The sequence below is a fragment of the Argiope bruennichi genome, chromosome 3, assembly GCF_947563725.1.
Source record: "Argiope bruennichi chromosome 3, qqArgBrue1.1, whole genome shotgun sequence".
NCBI classification, from domain to species: Eukaryota; Metazoa; Arthropoda; class Arachnida; order Araneae; family Araneidae; genus Argiope; species Argiope bruennichi.
The window spans coordinates 61,020,274-61,040,129 of NC_079153.1; the positions used below are offsets into that span (position 1 = coordinate 61,020,274).

Here is a 19,856-nt window from a genome sequence, read left to right on the forward strand (position 1 = left end):
TGCTAATAATTAACTATTTACTTTCATTCTCAAGATATTTTGATTTGAACAACAGCTTTTATTTAACCTTTCGAATAAAAGCTAGAACTTATAGGGCGCATATTATCAATTGCTAAAGGTGAGAAGTTGAAATTAAAGAATTTCCCCAGGAACGTAAAGAATTTTACAAAATTTTCGAAACAGAATAATAAATTATTTCTAAAAATATTACCAATAATCCCTCAAGAGGGATTTTCTGTACTCCTCCCACAAAACTTTATTTACAATTTTATTTAAATTTTATAGATTACATGAAATACAATGCATTACTGCCTACTGATATTCTTCATTATATCAAATGTTTAATTTATAAATAATATTTTGATTTCAAAACAAAATTTCAAAAAAATTAATAGAAAATTTCAAGAAAACATAAATATTGAATTTTAAAAAGTCCAATATATAGTGTAAAATTATTTAATATAATGATAAGTTTTTTGTACCATAATATTTTTTTTCGCTTGTATGCATTTAATTATAGTGCAATTTATAATTAATATGAATCATGTTTGTAAATATTTGCAGATATTTTTTAATTATAAATAATTAACAACAGCTTATTATATCAGCTCTTATTAATAACAGCTGATTATAAATAATTATAATACAGAATTTTTTCCAAATATTTGTTTGCCTTTATCCTAAATACCTCATTTCGAACAAAATCAAAAAATATTCTTTGTCCTGCGTACTAAAATACATTATTTTGAGATTCCCTAATTTCCGAAAAGGTAATTTTATGATGCGATTAAAAAGCATTCAATTTACAGAACAGCATGCATGATATTATTGTTTGAAAGAATTCTATTTTTTGTCACAATGCCACTCATGTAATCAATATTTTGAATTAAATTCTAGTTTTAGAACAAAATATGAGAAAGATATTGAGACTTAATTCCACGAATATAGAAATTTTGAAGTTTAAAAACAAGCATAGTTGTTAAAATGGGAAAAATAATCACTTTTAAGAAATGTTAAGCTGAAATTAATTATTTAAAACTCCTTTTGCATATTTTAATGCATAACCAAAAAATAATTATAAGTATTTATTATTATGAAATATCATTTAGTACATGAAAAGCATTTGTAACAATTATCATTTTCAAGGTAAATTAGATTTACAATTCTACATCTTCAACCAAAACACATTCGTTAAAATTAATAATAATTTCACACTATCACTTACCTATTTGCATTTCCCGGCGAGTATACAGTCGTTATCTCAGGAAACATTCATCCTTTAAACTGCATAAAATTCTGAATTAAAGCGAAAATGTTGTAAGAATGGAAACAAAAAGCGTTATTGCGAAATTGCTGCGTTGAAAGACCGAGCAAACAATAATAATCCCTTTGTATTATCAGTTCATTAATAACCGAATAAACTTTGAAAAGCCTACAAATCCTACTTAATGAATGCAGAGAAATGGAACACTCAATAACATTTTCTCATTTGTATCTCTGCTGAATAGATTTGTATGCAATGGTTTAGGAATAGCACAGCGGTTTGTTTCTCTGCTATTCCGCCATTTTGCTAATTAATGGTCTAGTATATCCATGCTGCTTCTTTCCAATTCAATAACTCTCCACATGGGCATTTAGAAATTATAATTAATCAACCTTATGCCTATTCCAATGCATATGTATGATCTACTCTCCTGATTATTATCTCTAAAGAATTGGAGTGACGTCAGATATGAAAGTCAAATGTCATGGGTTGGTTGCTAGTATGGAAAATAATGATCAAACCATATGTGAATGAAGTCCGTCATAAGCAGATCTGGGGATTCCATTGAATATAGAGGGTTCTAATTATAATTGAAATGGTTTATACTGATATTATATAAGAAAGTTTTTTAAAAATAGAAAGCGATTAATTTAAAGTTTGCAGACTCATTATTGCAAGGAGATGAGTGTATGCAATATTGTCAATCCTTGCCGATATAAATCCAAATTTTTATGGCGATCCGAATTTTTATGGTGTCCTTGTGTTTTTCCAATTCCGCGCCATGATCTCAAGTAAACAAACCGATTCGAACCCGATCTTTTTTTACAAGTTTTGTGATTTGTGGTTGGCAGAAACTGCAATGCAAATTTGGGTACTATTTAAATTCGCCTCGTGTAAGTTTTTTTTTTTTTTTTTCGAAGGAATATGGTTCGGTTGAGGCGGAAAAGAAGTTAGCTGTGTGCAACTGTTGTTTTGCCATTTTAAGATAGTTTCTTTTAGCTCGTTTAGATGCTAGACAGAAAGCATGAATGGATCGAGTTTGTTGACCTAGGTCTGGTAATGTTAATTTGAACTTTGATTTTAACATTTATCTTATTATTTTGATTGATGCAGTAATGAACACATTGACTTTATACTTTATAATCAATAAAAGTTATTTTAAGGAAACTGTTTTCAACTTTATGCCTCTTCGACATAAAATTTCATTGTCAACTTTGCTAAAATGTGTGTTAGTTTACTCAGGGGAATAACAATCATCTTTCTCAGAAATGGCAAAAATCTTGGGGCTTAAGAATTTTTCCTTTCCATTATACAGCATTTGTAAAACTAAAGTTCCGTTTGATTAATTTATTCCGTTTCCAACTATTTGGTACCTCTCTTCCTATGTTAAATTGATGATTATAGAAGTATTTATTCAAAATTATGTAATATTAAAAAGAAACTGTCTTATGGGTAGTCGAAAAAGGCAATCTATTTAACTTTTAAATTATAGTATAAAATGTAGGGAGGCACTTTTCTATTTATCCCTTGTTTAAAAATGCTGGTGTATCGGCTACTTATAAGTTGAAGGTTAAAAAAACAATCAAATCTCTATCCAGTTGCACTTTATGAAATCTTTCAATAACAATAGAATATTTTTATACCATTAGACAGATGAAGTCGGATATAATTTATTGCATTAAATACCAGGAGGTATACTATGTGTTACAATACTTTGTGTGAAGTTGATATAAAAATGACTTGTTGATTAAATTCGAAAACTATCCAATGTTTGTATCTATTATAAAAATGATCTTTTCACTTTGAAATATTTAAGATATTCTAATCAAGCGCAGTAAAAAAAAGAAATTTTATATTATATAAAGTCTCCAAATCGTGGCATTAAAATTATGAAAAAAATAATTCTCAAGAATATAGATATTAATGAAAGGTTAATTTTTTACATCTTTTGAATTGCAATTTCATTTTTAACAGAAAAAAATACTGAGAGCAAGTACACGTTTTAAGATGCAGAATTAATTTAGTTTGCATTTTATGTTTTCCTTTAAAATTTTATAAACGAAGAGGAAGTTGAGTGCAGCCTAATAAGCTTGACTTTTGCTGCAAAATTTTAAAAAAATACTACACACCTCAAATCAGGATTATTGCATTAAGTTTTTTCAGCCTAATAAATAACTTAAACTTGATACAAATATTCTATAGCAACGACGATAGGTATTTTTAAGGTGCTAGAATAATCAGATTACTCGAAGAAGCAAAGGAAAAAAGTTAAACTATTAATAAGTGAAACAATTCACTTCCGACGTTTTTTAATACTTTTTTCTCTAGATAACAAAGTTAAATTCATTGAATTTTATATTAAATTAGGGAAATTAATAGCATTATTTCTTTCAGTATTAGCAATAAACAAATTAAAATTACGAATTCAATTAAATTCAATACAAAATTTCAAAATCTTCGGTACCCGATTTATTTTATTTTATTTTTTTCAAAAGTTGAAGCATTTTTTTTCTGCTTTAAACAATTTCGTTGCAAACATTTTTACAACATATATATTTGAAAATATAAAATATACCCAATATTCATAGTATGAAAATCATGTTTGAAAAAAAGTGACAGCAAATACTTTAGGTTTAAGCGATATTTTTCAACTTTTTAGAAAAATATCTACAAACTATTAAAAAAGTTTAGCATTTGCATAGCAAATCATGAGCAAAATTAATGTTAAGTAACACTGTTCTATTTTACTGAACTTATATTATTCGTGCTTTTCTCAATTTAACAATAAGCGATCGAAAAGTATATCGTTAAAAATATGTGTGTTTACTTTAAAATCTTACTAGAACTTTCAGAATACACGATGAAAGTTGGAAACTTTAATATAAAGAAGTGACACAGTATTGAAAATGCACATATTGAACTTGTCTTGGGTTAAATTGATGAGTTTCAAGAACGCAGTTCTTGCATAGTATTATATAATCCACTAGGTTAAAAAGAATTTTCGATTTACTTCAAACTAGGATGGAATGTCAAAATCAAACAAAGAATCTTTCATTCCAATAGCAATACTTTCCTGGAATAACATCACTACCAGGAACAGAATTCGCACCAGAGAAATAGAACGAAAAATCATGGCCGAGTTCGAAATTTCATTCCATTACCTGGATTTCGCCCGTTCCTTCATTTTGGACTATCTTGTGTGCATAAAATATGTCAAAGTATTGATCCCCTCCCCGCTTATGGAAATCTACGATTCTGCATTCATTCGAAGTTTTCTTCTCATCCACTTGCCTCGTTGCCAGAATCCTGAATCTTAAATTAGATTTCCCACCGGTTTATGCAGCCGTAATCTCCGGTCCCCACTGCTATTTACTCTATTTCTGCAAATTATGGAATCAGAATTCCGTTTTTATATCTTATTCTCTATCATTTTTTCCCACCGTGAAGTGTCGTAAAAGTATATTCTTCGTAAATACTTTTTTGTTTTTATTTTCCTTTCGTTCTTTTTCCATTTTCCAATCGTCTGAAAGCAGTTAAAATATTCAAAATCAGAAATCGTTTGAAAGTAAACACATTTCTTTATTTTTTCAAAGGTTAATGATTTTTCCGTTAAACGTTCTAACTATGTTTATTTAAAATGCATGCGTCTTCTTCACAAAAAGTATTTTTTTCCTTGTTACTCGAACCATTTGTAATTTTTTTCAAACAGCTTACAAGGAAAATTATTTTTTTAAATCTGCGCTATTTTCTCTTGATTGTATTTTTATAGCCTCGTAAAAAGGAGTTTGAAATTTTAGTTAAAGCGATTCTTTGGTTATATTGAAGTTCTTTTTAATGCAGTGTCGCAAAATGATATTTTGTTAAAAAGGTGATTGTTTGGTTTTTGACGAGTCAAAGGGATTTAAAGTTTTTTTTTTTTTTTTTGTAAGATACAGTGAGTGTCTCCATTACTTAAAAATTGGTATATTTAAACAAATTTTTTTCTTTAGAAATCAACTCTGAAACTCTAGCATTGCTCTTATATTAAGCTATTTGTATTCATGTAAAAAGTAACAAATAAAGGCTAGGCATTTGTACATTTTTTTTTTCTTTTTATAAAAAATAAGTTTTTTTTTAAACTGCTTTTTCGATGAAGATAGTTGGCTATTTTTTAAGAAGTAGTCATGAGTTCTGCAATAATAATAAATCATTTTTAATCCTTTTTTCCTGTACTATTTAATAATTAAATTTTTAAATAAACTGGTAGTGCCATATTAATGAATTTTTTTTTTTCATTGGCAGTTTTTATAAAAGTTTATATTCCATTGCAATAATTCTTATGAACTGGAAATAATAATTTATCAAAGAAAAATATTCCTATGATTATTAGCACCACTATAATAATCATAATAGAATTTTCTGTTAGTCATTATAATAGAAATATGTCATTACAAAATTTTAATAAGCTTTTATTTTTTAATTTTCTATTATCAAAGAATTCTAATTTTAGATATTTCTATGCAATGAATTAAAAATAAATATTCTGTTTTATAATATCTGTATCTACTAATTTAAACTATTATCATTGTTTCTTTAAAATGAAGTGCAATTTTAGAGAAATTTTTATAGAAATATCTTCGTATTTTTCATTTTTAAAGAAGTTATTTTGCTTATATTAAATCGTACAAAGAAACGCAAATATTATAAATTAATTTTTTAAATATTATTTTTGCACCATTTGATGAGTGGAAACAAAATGTAAACAAATTAATGAATGTAGTAAATAATATTTTATTGGTAAAGAAATCCTTTAAAGAAAGTATTATAGAATATCCAATTGTATGCATGTACTTTTTACTTATTCTTTGTAATAGAGATTTTGGAATCTTTTTATTCGAATATGTTGTTAGCTGAGATTCCTATACAATATTTAAAGGAGGGGATTCTATTTTGCTGACCAACCTCAGAATTTATAAATTTAATTCATTCATTGTTAAATAAATTTATCAATTCCAACAAATACGTTAGGCATATACTTGGATGAATTTTTTTGCTAAAATTGAAATATGCTTCAAATTATTCATTTTGCTACAAATAGTTACAGGAATAAATTTTATTATGTCACTAGATTGCTTAACATTTTGTTTGGAATTTTCATCATTGTTCTACAAAATTAATCAATGGCATTATAAGATTTTTCTAAGAAGTTTTTATTTATTTACCTTTTAATAAAAATTAGATTTATAATTTTCAAATGACTATTACAATTGTTTTAAAAAAACTAAAGAATGAAAAAACTCTTTTATTCGTTTTCTAATCCATGTAGTTTTTTTTGCCTTCTAGCAGACATGAATCGTGTTATATGTGCATAACTCTATATTTTTGTCATTTATAATGTTAAATATTGCAGTCACCCTATTTCTATTATTTGTGATACTTTTTATTTTCCAAAATATTATTGACTCAAACCTAATAAAATTTTACGGCATAAAATATTTTCAAGTAAAAAAATTTTTTTTTTGGATAAATATAGAGTTAGGGTAATGGAAACTTCAGAATTACTCAAATAATTACACAATTATATGAAATTAGAATCTTTGGAAACTCTAGATTATTTATTATGATCATTAAAAATTAAGTCATTTTTAATATTATACATTATTTTTAAATTGTTTTTCTATAAGCTTAAATAAATGGATATCTATAACTTTTATAATATAATTACTAAAACAATTCACATTCTCAGCTTAAATTCTTATTTCAAGTATTTTAAATAAAATAAATATCATAAGCATTATAAATTTAAAAAATAATAAGTTTCTTAGTTAAAATCCAAAATAAAATATTGAGAAAATGCTATTAATTATTAATTTATTAAAAATTTACTTTAAGAAACAGAAAAACCAAGTGTCATATGTTTGAATTACAGAAAAAAATAAATATTGGTGAACATTTTCTCACTTTTTATAAAAATGTTTCTTTCAATTACTATGCAAATATTTCACTATTTTAGTCTTTTAATGTATAAGAAAAGTAATCGAACATTATTTAACAACCAATAAAAGAAATTTCAACATTCTTGCTAAAAGGCTCTTTCCAAAACTGAAAAATAACATAACTAAAGCACTTCTAACTAAAAATAAGTTATGAAAAATCCTAAACCACAACAGAGTATATGTTTAAGTATACTTTTGGGTTAAAATAAATCGAAAGACTTTTTTTTTTAATTAATTCGCTGACTTCAGTTCTTTAAAAGAAAATTATGCAACAATTTCAGCGAGTATCAAAGTAGTCTGATAAATATTTTAGGGAAAAAAATCTTTATTTGAGAAATAGTTTGGTTTAAACAAAATAATTTGCATATTCATGCGTCCTGCTGCCAACATAGATTTACTGAAGATGAAGAATCTTTGTAAGTTACATGTTTTAAATCTTAAAAATTAATCTGGAATGTTTTATTTTGAAGCGATTAAAACAAAACAAAAATTGCTTCCTGTGATTTGTTTTTATTCTCTTAATATTTCATGTATTTAAAATGTCGAGAAGACTAAACATTCATTTTTCTTTTCACTTTTATGAAGTAAGTATGTGTAAGAAAGATTCTTTCAAATGTATTAATTTTATTCAGAAGTCAGTATTCTTTTAAAAATATCAGGTTTATTCATTTCTCAAATGCATATTCTGAATCAAAACGTTTTCACATAAAAAAATGTTTTAATTTTTTCTGTTCTAACTTGTTTAAGGAAAAATCTTTCCCTTTGTTTATTTAAAATATACCACAAAATTAATGCAATTTATTCTTATCAAATATGAGCAAATATAGAAAATAAATAACATCCGAGTTAAAAATTGATTTCTATTTCAAAACCTTGTTTGTTTAGTTTTGTCTTTAAGATATTTCATTATTTTCCCCACAAACTTAATACATTCAGTCTCAAAGAAAAAGTTAACAAACTCTTTTATATGTATTTTGCACATAAAAGATATAATGTCTCTCTACAGAATTTTTGAATTAAATGTAGAAATATTTTTTTGTCGAAAAAAATCTATTTTATTGTCAGCGATAATTTTAGCTGACTGAGTGTAAACAAATCTCAGGCGCAACATTACTGGATGAAATATATTCCTATATATCTAAAAAATCATAGAATTAAAAAAAAATTGCTGTTGCCTTTTTTTTGACCAGATGAGTGTTTTGAAATTATTAATTTCGATTTTAAAGATAAAGCTTACAATAAAGCTTGCTTATTTGTAAAAATTTTTAGCCTCAAAGGAATTTTGTAATTCTGCAGAAAAAATATCTAATCTTTCAGAATTTGAAAGTTTATTTTATAATTATTGTGACTAAAGAAGAACGTTGAAAAAATTTACACAGACGTTTTAAACCGAAATAATAATTTTTAAAAAAATCATATTTTGCTTATGAAAAGTTACTCTACTTCTATTCTAGATATTAATTTTTGAAAATTCCTTTGAGATTATTCAAATTTGAGTTCAATAATGGTTAGGGTTTCAAACGTTGTCTTAATATTAGAAAATTATTGGATAAGAATCGGAATTAAATGTTTGAAAGCAGTGCAGTCTAAATTCAAATTTCGAAATAAAGAAAATTAATTCGTGATGTTAAAACTGTTCTTAAAATTTCTGAAATTGCAACGCCAAAAAAATCCCCGAAGATAATAACTTTGGTGAATGGCAAAGGCATGCACTCATTTGATGATATAAAACAGTTTATCTTTTACTTTTCCTAAGGCATACAGGACAAATTACTATTAATATAGAACTGAGAAAAAAAATATTTTATAGTTATTGTTTCAGAGAATATTGAAATAATTTTGTCAGCATCAATAAATTAAGATTTTCAGCTGTTTTCTTGTGTTTTAAATGGATATTCATTCAAAAAAGATTTTGAAAGGTTGTTTTTATTTGCGTGGAGAATTCTGAAAGCAATATTTTAAATAAATTTCTGACAACAATGTGATACTTAGAAATATTCCTCATATTTTGAATTTTTAATATATTTTAAATTTAATTGAAACTGAGGATTTTTTTTCTTAGTACTTACTGTATCTTATCTGCTTATTCTATTTTTACTAGTGACTCACATTTTCACGTTTCTGTTCCAATGACAGACTTTTGATTTTAAAACGACTTTCCTTTTATTTGCATTAATAAAACTCAGTTCTTAATAACTTTTTTTTTTTTTTTTTTTTTTTTTTTTTTTTTTTTACCTTTTCAATGTCAAATTTACAATTTCTTATTATATATATCAAGGATATATAAATTCATACATATTGGGAAAATAATTTTTCTCAAATTCACTATCAAGTAACGCAACATGTACGGAGAGAAAATTTAATTAAAATGAGTTCTTTTATTAATAAATTCAGAAAAAAAAAGTTCATAAGTTCATTCACTTATTAAATTCAAAAACTATTCTTTAAAACTTTTTTTAATATGAAGACGCAAATGCAAAAATGTTCTGAATTTTAATATATTTGGAAATGAATGAAAACTGAATTACAAAATCCCATCTTAATAAGTATAAAGCACACAAAAAAAAATAGAGTTGAAATAATATACAATGAATACATTTGTATCAGTTAAAATTGTGCTTGTGATTTAAATTCGCTTTTTTCCATCCTTTAGGTGACCCAGTACCGGATGCCCTCAATCTCCAAGAATTCGGCACCCGAAGCACATCCGACGCAACGATATCCTCTCGTTTGAACGCGAGTGAGTCCGGCAGCCGGAGCTCCCGCAAGGGCTACCACAGACTCGAGGGGAAGGGGCCTGAGGATATCACTGTCCTGCAGCCGCAACCGCCTTCCCTCCCCCTCCCCCCGACGTCGTATTCCAGAATGTCCGCCCACAACCCGGAAGAATGCGTCCCTCCCAGTTCGGGATCGTCTGATTCCAGCTCGGACAATGAGAGGGATTATTTCGAGGGATTCACCGATTCAGATGACGGTAAGTGCCGCCGGATATTGTTAACATGATTCCTCCCCCCCCCCCCTTGTGTTCTACACTTGAGGTATTGGAGTTTGATCCTGCGATCGATTAGCTTCTATTGTTTCAGATAAGTTCTGACAGAAATATCAAATGGTAGGGCCAAAAATGTGAAATTGTATCATTCAGAATTATTAAAACCTGCAAGTTCTAATATTCTTAGCTCTAAACATACTGATATTCGCCAATATTTTATAACTGCTTTACAAAAATGAAGATTTGAGTAATTTAATTTTAAATTCATGGCGTCAGCTGGGGGCTATGCATACAGATTTGATTAAAATAACTAAAAGAAATATTTTACTCTAAAATAAATTAATTAAACGTATCGACAAATTATTTCTTAATGATTAGTATGTAAACAAATATGAAATTCCTTATAATGATACTACAATTTATGCATGCTGTACTTTTTACAAGTTGAATACAAACAAAAGGGACCGGTTAGGGGTAACTGAATAGCTTAGCGCTGCATTTAAAATGTTGAGAAGTGAGTTGTAAACATTGTATCGAAGAAGACAATGAAAATTCTCTTTTGGATACAAGTTCGCCGAGTCTCCTTTACTATTTCACCCACTATAAATGCATACATCAGAAATGGCACATTTTAAAATAATATAAATAAAGGGAAAAATGAAAAAAAAAAGCAATCCAAAATATAAACAATTGCATCGAAAACGCTGTTATTGTGAATGATTAAGATTTTACCAAGATTTTGAAAATTCTAAAAGGATGTCCGTGTTCAACTGCGAAAAGTGTGAGAGGAAGGGTCCATTGTGTGGTTTTGTAAGAAGAAAATATTTAGGAAGTGAGTGTGTGTTTAGGTGTGAGTAGGCAAAAGTTGAGAACGAAGTGACACAATTAGATAATTGAAAATACTCATAAAAAGATTCCAGACACTTTCCTGAATCTATCTTCTATCATCTCTACTAAGTCAGAGAAGATTCCATGAAGGAAAAAAAAAAAAAACATGGAATACTTGATTCCTCACATCAGTCACTATTGCATTAATTCCAAAGTGCATTAATTCTAGAAAGTAGAAGTCTTATTCATACTAATGATAAATCAAATACATTTAAACTTATAAGGGCCTGGCACACATTTGAAAGCTCGAAAATTATTCGGGTATTTTTGTTTTTCCGTTTCTTTTATCTTTTCTTATTTCCCACCTTGGAGTAGTTTACTTGTACAATACATATGCGACTTTTGATTGGTTCGTTTCTGAACCAATCAAAATTCCCATATGTAATAATGATTACGTACATCGAAAATTTATGGGAAATACGAATTTTTTATAGATTAAAATAATATTTCAAAATACACAGTTAAAACAATTAACTAATTTGAACACGATTCAAATAATATCATCAATTATAATTTCTCTAAGATTTTCACTAGAGGAATCAATGTCCATGTATCTTTCTATAAAATTCTACCGATTAGACTAGATGTCATATTCGACTAAATTAATTTTAACTTTAAATACTGAAATGATTTGCACAGAATCAGACGGCAACTAATTCCATTGCTGGAAGTGAAGTTCACAGTTGATTGCCTCTATTTTTAACTGTGCATGGAGGGAAATTCAAGGATGAGAATTTGCCATATATATATTTTTCATTAATCCGAAGGAGGTCTATCTAATTAAAGTGTAAAGCCAAACCCCTAGTGAGAATTCCTTTTTATGTAATTTTCGTAATGAAAGTTGCTTGTATTTCTCATAATATTATATCGTTATTTAAACAATCGAATCATTTTCTGAATTAGTATCTGGAGGGAAGTACGATGCAAGTCATTTTCTTTATGAGTACATCGTACAATTTTACCTCCTATTTTATTTAGAGAAGGACTACCAGAATTGAGGATCGAATTAATATTTATTGGGTTGCTACAAGGTCTTCATTTTATAAGAATCTTTCTGCAATTTGCAAAAAAAAAAAAAAAAAAAATCTAATATAGGTTGAAGATCCCCTCTCCATACGTTAAAAATATTTCCTATAAACTGCATTTCGTAATAAATGTATTTTAATTCACAAAAGTTCCTTTATGGGCCCTTAAACCTCTTTCGAGAATTATGCATACAGTTCGCTTCTGCCCGGGGGATAATCAGTATAGATTCGATTTATGACAGAATAAAATGCCGTAATTTGTAACCATTCTGGTCACTGAGCAGTTTGAGGGACATATCATGGGAATTTTATTAAATACCAGAATATTTACAGAAGAAAAATCTAAAATATATACATAATCTACAAACATATAAGAAATGATAATATGAAACCATTTGTAAAGGTTTTCTACTTTAAAAACATCCTATTTATGACGCATGGGTTGCAATATTTAAAAGCTTGAGAACCTCTGTTGCAGCGACACCTGCCGTTGTGAAGCTTTGACGGTATTTAAATTATATTATTATCTATTTAATTAATCTCTGCTTTTCCTCGAATATTCCTAAATTTAAATCGCTTTGAAATCATAAGCAGGTTTAGGATTTTGCTAAAGCTTCCATTATCTCAAAAGAGCGATGTACCCTTCCTCAAAACAATGCACACGCGTCGGCACAACGCGTTAATCTCACTCTGTTTGGCTAATCGTCTACAGAGTGACCTCTGTTTATAAACATCTTCATAGTTAATTCATATCCTAAAACTTTACGTTTCATCAGCTCATATTCTGGTATGTATGAAAAATAAGAATTACGTATACATAAATAAAGCATAATTGTGACTAACTGTAAATGGATGAGATAAATAGAGAATAAAACAAAAGCTGTCTCTTTCTATTTGGATAATTTTAAAATCTTAAGATTCATTTTTTTAAATAAAATACAGAAATTCTCAAGCAAAATAAATAAATAAAATGGTGCTAAAGTGAGGAATTGAAACGAACACCATCAAGTGTTAAAATAAGAAAATGGGAAAATGAAAGAAGATAAAGTTAATTTTAAACTTGTATAGTCACTAATGGAAATACTCTAAATAGATTTTCGCTTCATTCATTTTGCTATCTCTTCTGACTATTTTCGGAAAAGTTAATTTGTAAGATTTCATTGCTTCAACTAGATAAATGGTTATAGAATTAAAAAAAAATGGGCAGAAAATTGATTACTTTTCTGAAGATTTGTTTAGACTAAAAGTCTGGTTTAAGCCTTTTTTTAGCTTTATTTTATGGATGGTAATATAGCGTTTGTGAAAGTATGCATTACTTGTTGGATTAATGGATTAAAAATACGATTTATATTTGAAAAAAGGATTAAACAAAAGAAAAATTAATTATTATATTTTCAAACAATTCTTCTTGAAGAGGTTCGCTTAAATTCCTTTTAAATGGATGATGCTGAAACATTTACATAGCACACAGTCTGAAAGCTTATTTAAATTATGAGATTTAAATGTGTATCTTTATATATCGTAACTGCGTTAGAGAGAAAAAGTTAAGAGTAGTGGAAATAAAGTCGATCTATAGTAAATTGAACGGCATGATGAGCAGCACGGCTTCACATGTAGAAAAGTGAACAATATTTGACACTGAACGCAGGCAATGCTCTTGCAATGAACTTCAACGCCACTGTACGTTCCCGAACTTAGAACGCAAATAGCCCTTTGTCAATTGAATAAGTATAAGTGGAAGAAAGATTAGACCATGCTCCATAAGAAAGCGTGATTGACCCATCGCAGATTGTCATTAACATCATGCTGTCTGAGCCATTACGCAGATCATATAGTCATGGACAATTTAATTCAAGGCCAAGGAGGTTCCTTGATTGGGTACTGATCAATATCTGCAGGATGTTTTCAATCTAAGGGTATAAGGGCTGTAATGATGCTATTGTGAAAACAAAAATGAGAGTATCATTAACAAAACAAAAACGCTATATCAGAACAAATAAGGACAAAAAAAGAATTATTGACGAAAATACAGATATTTGGAAGCTAGAAAAATTAACACACACACACACACACACACACACACACACACACACACACACACACACACACACACACACACACACACAAGATCTACCTTCCAAAGAAAACAATTGACGAAGTTTTGAAGTTTTTTTTCCCGTGCCCTCTACCAAAATCTTTATCCCCCTCCCCACAAAATTCTTCGGCAAGGCCGTAACTTCATCAGTGCTCAGATTTTTATTTTCAAAGTTCACACATTAGAATTTTCGTTTCGTAGAAAAGTATGAAATGCGATGTTTGTTATTATTAGTTTCATAGCGTTCAAAAAACGAAGAAAAGTATGTGCGTGTTATCGTTGGCGATTTATAGCTGGGATGCTATTAATACAGCAATATTAGAATTTATAATTTAGACGTCGTTTTACAACTAATTGAAGCTATGACTGAAAACAACTATTATATTCACAAAATGAAATAATTTCATTTATTTAAATCGTTGCATCTTTGAGCTTTTTTGTTTAAATATTTATTAAATTTCGAAACTAAAAGACGGTCAAATGTAATTCAAAATTCGAATATGATCTATATTTTCTATGCTAAATCAGAGTATAAAATTTTATACGTTCAGTTCTTTTCATTTCGCAGATACCATGCTGACTTATATTTTGACAGTTAGAAAGTCCTTTGAATGGATTTCGTTTAAAGTTTAATAGAAATTCACATATTTAGGTTAAAACAAGTATAACAAATTTCATCCATCAAGTTCACGGAATTTCTCAGTTATTTTGCATATAGACAGAGCTGTAGGCACACATACAAATTTAATTTTATAGATCCGTTTTTCGAACTCAAGAAATATTTGAAACTGAGAAATACGCCAAAATCTCATTTTTTTAAAATTTTTTGACAATTTATTACTTCCTCTTTGTCCACTTCGTCTACAAGAAAATAATCAGACCAAAACTGAAATGAAAAGTAATATGAACCGGTGTTTTCATTTAGTGCTTTCCTCGGTAATTTTCAGTTTAATTAACAGCATATCTTGGAAATTAAGAATATTATTTGAAGAACTATAATTGGCAAAATTTTACAGCCTCTTTGATCTGTCATGATCAAATTTTTATTGATATTATATCTTAAATTTTGATCTTAGGCCAATTTTCATCCATCTTAATATTACATATTTCTTTACTTTTATGTCTCTGAGAACATCGAAGTGATCATATATCGTATGATATGCAATACAGAGTTTGTAGTTTAATTATAATGTTATAGTAATGTATGATGATGTCGTGTCCGCGTTACCACGGAAAGGGGGTGCAGTAGCTTCTGAGGGTATAGGCCCTTGAGCACCCGAGGGCAGAAGTCTGACTTCTTGCTCATATGAAGATGACACTCACACATTCGCTTGCACAACCCCTTTTTACAAGGGTGCATATTCACACACCTCACAGATAGAACACAGATAAAGAACAGCCATGCCCGAACCGGAATTCGAACCCTGGAAGCCCAGATCACTAGGAAGATGCACTACCCCTATGCCATATGATAAGAGAAAAAGCATAGATCAATACTCTTTCATCATTAAGTATGATCGACACTTCCCCAGATGTATTATTTTCATTATCAAACAACTTCTCAACTAAAATCGGTAATTTTTATTTTCCCTTAGGGCCGCTGCAATTAGTTTTTGGCGCATGTCCATTTTACTGTGGAAATCTATACTTCTTCAGCGGTAGTTTTTCCTTCTGGCATAATTTTGTTGCATAAATAGGAAGATGTACGCGTTATATGTGCCCAATGCAAAAGCAACAGAGAAAGGCACTTTCTGGCCATTTGCCTATCTCGAGCATCTCATGAATATGAAAGATATCTAAACAGAAAATGTATTCACTTTCGCTTCGTTTATCATCTAAGCCTTAAGACGAAGACTATATAAGATAGGGAAATGAAACACATCCTAGAATCACCTTTAATAATAGCCGTAATTGTTGCTTCAAACTGCTTCAATAAGAGATTTGTATTTTTACCAAAAATAGTCCAACATTTGACCTTGTCGCCAGTGGGTCTATTAAAGAGTTTTTTTTTCTATTCAAATAATTTTTAGAATGCTTTTATTTAAAATAATATAAATTAGCTAAAACTAATTATATACTATTACATTTATTTGATGTCTTCTATAGAAATCATCCTCTCCAAAAAATGAAAGGAAAAATTTAAATTATTGAGCGAAATTTTGATATTGTAAGTCAATTATTAATTAAATGAGAAACTGAGAATGATAGAGGGTATGGAATTACAAAGCAAAAATAAAATAATAAAGCTAAAATAAAAGTCCAAAAGTTATAGTTGTTTGCTGTGGAATCATTCATTAGAATGTAGTAAGTTGATCCTGAATGAATTATAATCTTTTTCCAATATCTTTTCGGGTCTAGATCGCCCAACCGCGCATGCCTTCAGCAATCAGTCAGCACGAAGGTGGAAAATCAATTCACTGGATTTCACTAATGAAGATTTAATTTTCAATTGGCTACATTTTATTTATTATTTTTATTTACTTGTAGTTTAATTAGTAAAGACTACGAAACATTAGTAAAATAACTTTACTGTTCCGTCCTGTTTCCTGTTCCAACAAGGATGGTGTGGTTGGTTAGGTTGGTTAATTCAGGTTTAATGGCGCAAGAGCCAAAGGTAGTCTATACTGTGCCAATCATATGGTTTGAGATGATATCACGTGAGAAGTTTAAAAGTACACTGAAGATCAGGTCAGAGATTAGTTAGGTAAAAAAAGTTTATAATCGAAGAACATTTATATATATAATGGTAAAATACAATAGCTTTTAAAAAGTTAAAAATATACTGATGGGGAGGTTCTTCCACTAATTCTCGTATGTTAAGTGGAGTTAAAATATTTCATGCGATGAGAATTAAAATTGGGGCACTCAGCTAGGATGATACGGAATCACACCATCATGGAAATTTTATTGCATTTTTGAATATAACATTTCCTGGTAGTTGCATTGGAAGAGATTTTCCAGTTGTCTATCGGAATAGGTCTCCGAATTTGACTACATTAGTCTTGTTGATTGAGGATTCGTTGAATCCGTTCTATGTATATAAAAACTGAAAGGGTGGTTGATTTGAAGAAGGGTATTATTCGAACAAATAGTCTAATGGCAAATGATATGATAAGGAATACTTGAAGGGAACTGGAACACCGTTTAGTGGTTTGTCATACTTGAAACGGTGTGGAAATCGAAATCTTTTGATATTAAAATTTGGTAAGATATAATTTGGTATTTAAAGATTGATATTTATTTTCTAATGGATTCCATTATAAGAAGTCTTACTTACGCAATATTGAATCATAATTTTTCGGTACTTTTATCCTAAACACTTAGTATAAAAGTTACAAGAGATGCTGCGTGTAAAAAGAAAAACCCACATATTTTTCGACGACAATTCGAATCTGAAATTATTTTGAGTGCCAAAAGGATGCGCAGTTCCTGATCCGATTTTATAAAAGATCCATCATATAAGTGGGCTTGATGCTCATGACATTAGTTGAAGTCAACACCTATCTGTCAATGTGGAATTCTGGATTATTGGCGATTCAGGTGTCATTCCTTTATTCGACTGTTGATTAAAAGTATCAAGTCTCTAACCAATCTAAAACAGGGTAAATATACTCTAATATAAACAGGATATTTTTTTTACTCTAGCCCATTTCGGTAGATTGTCACTTCATTAAGAATATTACTTGTCTTTAACTGCGTTAAAATATCCGATATATGACTCTTGATATTCATTATTACTTCAATAATCTGATTATTTTTTCTGATTTATAATCTTCTGATTTTTTTCTGATTAATCTGATTTATAATCTTCAATTTTTAAGCTTAAATTGAAATAGAAATTTAAGTCAAGTAGTTTTAATAGTTTTACACCAGTTCTTTCAACTGTGCTTATAAGTATCCTAAATGGTGTTGACATGACTTCAAAATGGCAGATCACGTCACTGTGGCACGACAAACGCAGTTAATTTGAAACCTGCATTTCCATATTATTTATTAATGATCGAAATATGTGCAGTTTAATATTTCTGAAAAAAAATAAAACCGTTTTTATTTCCATTGCCATAATGAAAGAAAGATAATGTTGAAAATTGTACATAATCACGCCTTTGAATTTTTTTTTAAAATTTGGAAAAAGATGGAACCATGAGTAAGAAGATATTAAAATCTCAATTACTATTTAATTAATGGAAATTATGTTTAAAATACTGTTTCGTTATACACAATTCCACGATTTTTAGAATGTTTAAACAAAATTTGCTAGCAGTAAGTCAAGTGGTATGCCTTGTAGAAAGTCAACAAATATATATAAATATTTGTTCCATTATTTTTTAAGTTATTCTAAATGTGTGATTAAAATTGGCTGGTTTCACAATTTACAGAAAAAAAAATTAATTCATAATTTATTTTTTATTATAAAATTTTATCTTCCAAAAATAATAAGTTACATATGGTTTTAAATATGTGGTTTATTTTTAAAATATTTAGATCGCAGGTTTTAATTTATGTATCTGATAAAAAAAAACGGCAACGTTTGGATGAATGGATTTAGTTTATTAATAATCAAGAACAAAGAAGCTTCATTATTTCACGCTACAAGCAGTAACTTAAAAATTGATTTGTTGCAGTAATTTGGTAATTTATTCCTACTATAAATATTTCTTTTCAATAATTTTCAATCTTAATTTATCACCAGCTGAGTATATTGATTATTTCAATAAATATCTTTACATCGGGATTCCAATTTCTTACAATTTATGTCACGTTTCATCTGTGCATCCTATGATAAATATAAGAAAGTTTGTTATTAATTCATGATGCCATTCAACATTGAAATAATTACCTGCCTCGTCCACTCATTATTTTAACGAATGAGATATTCATTTTTTATATTAAATAAATAAATTATTACTTGGAACAACGGGTAATTTAGCAGAAAATTGATGGTGTAATTAATGGCAAACATTTCTTCGTGGTTCTTTTTGCTCTTGATAAATTGCAACATTTAAGTATCGTATACAAGCATTTCTATTAAAAATGGTGTTACACTAACATGCCAAAATTATGAGTTTCTATTAAAAAATTAAGTTAAATTTTTATATAATGAATGCTAGTTTAAAATTTTGGTATTATATGTTATTATGAGTTTCTTAATGAAGAATTTAATCTTAATTTTTTATAATATATGCTAGTTTATAAATTTGAAATTATTCATTTTAAATAAAGTAGATAAATCTATATAAAGGATGCAATCATGCTGAACAAATAAAATAAAATAAATTATTTGAAATATATTTATTGCAGCAAAATTAATTTTGAAGTTACATGAAAACAATTTTATTATTTATAATTTACATTCAAACAAGCACTCGCCTTTAAAATTTCCACACCGAACTAATGTCGAATTGACAAATATTGATTCATCCGAGGATCGAATTCATCTGATAAATGGTGAAAAATTTTTAATCTCTCTTTGATCAGGGATATCCCAAACTTTTTTACCCTACGGTGCGTCTGTAACCATTTCCCTACAGGTTTTTATTTCTATTTACAAGTGTCACATAATTGTTCTAAAGGGCAGTAAGGAGTGTTTCGAAATATTTTTGATAAACATTTGTAGAAA

At 28.3% G+C, this 19,856-nt stretch overlaps 1 protein-coding gene across 1 annotated transcript in view; it reads left to right on the forward strand.

Moving 5' to 3' along the window:
• LOC129963792 (uncharacterized) overlaps positions 1-19,856 on the forward strand; it is a 496,364-nt gene that overhangs the window by 179,636 nt on the left and 296,872 nt on the right. The window contains exon 2 of the mRNA XM_056078345.1: positions 9,893-10,213. Within this exon, the coding sequence (XP_055934320.1) occupies positions 9,893-10,213 (321 nt within the window). The remainder of the gene's footprint in view (positions 1-9,892; positions 10,214-19,856) is intronic.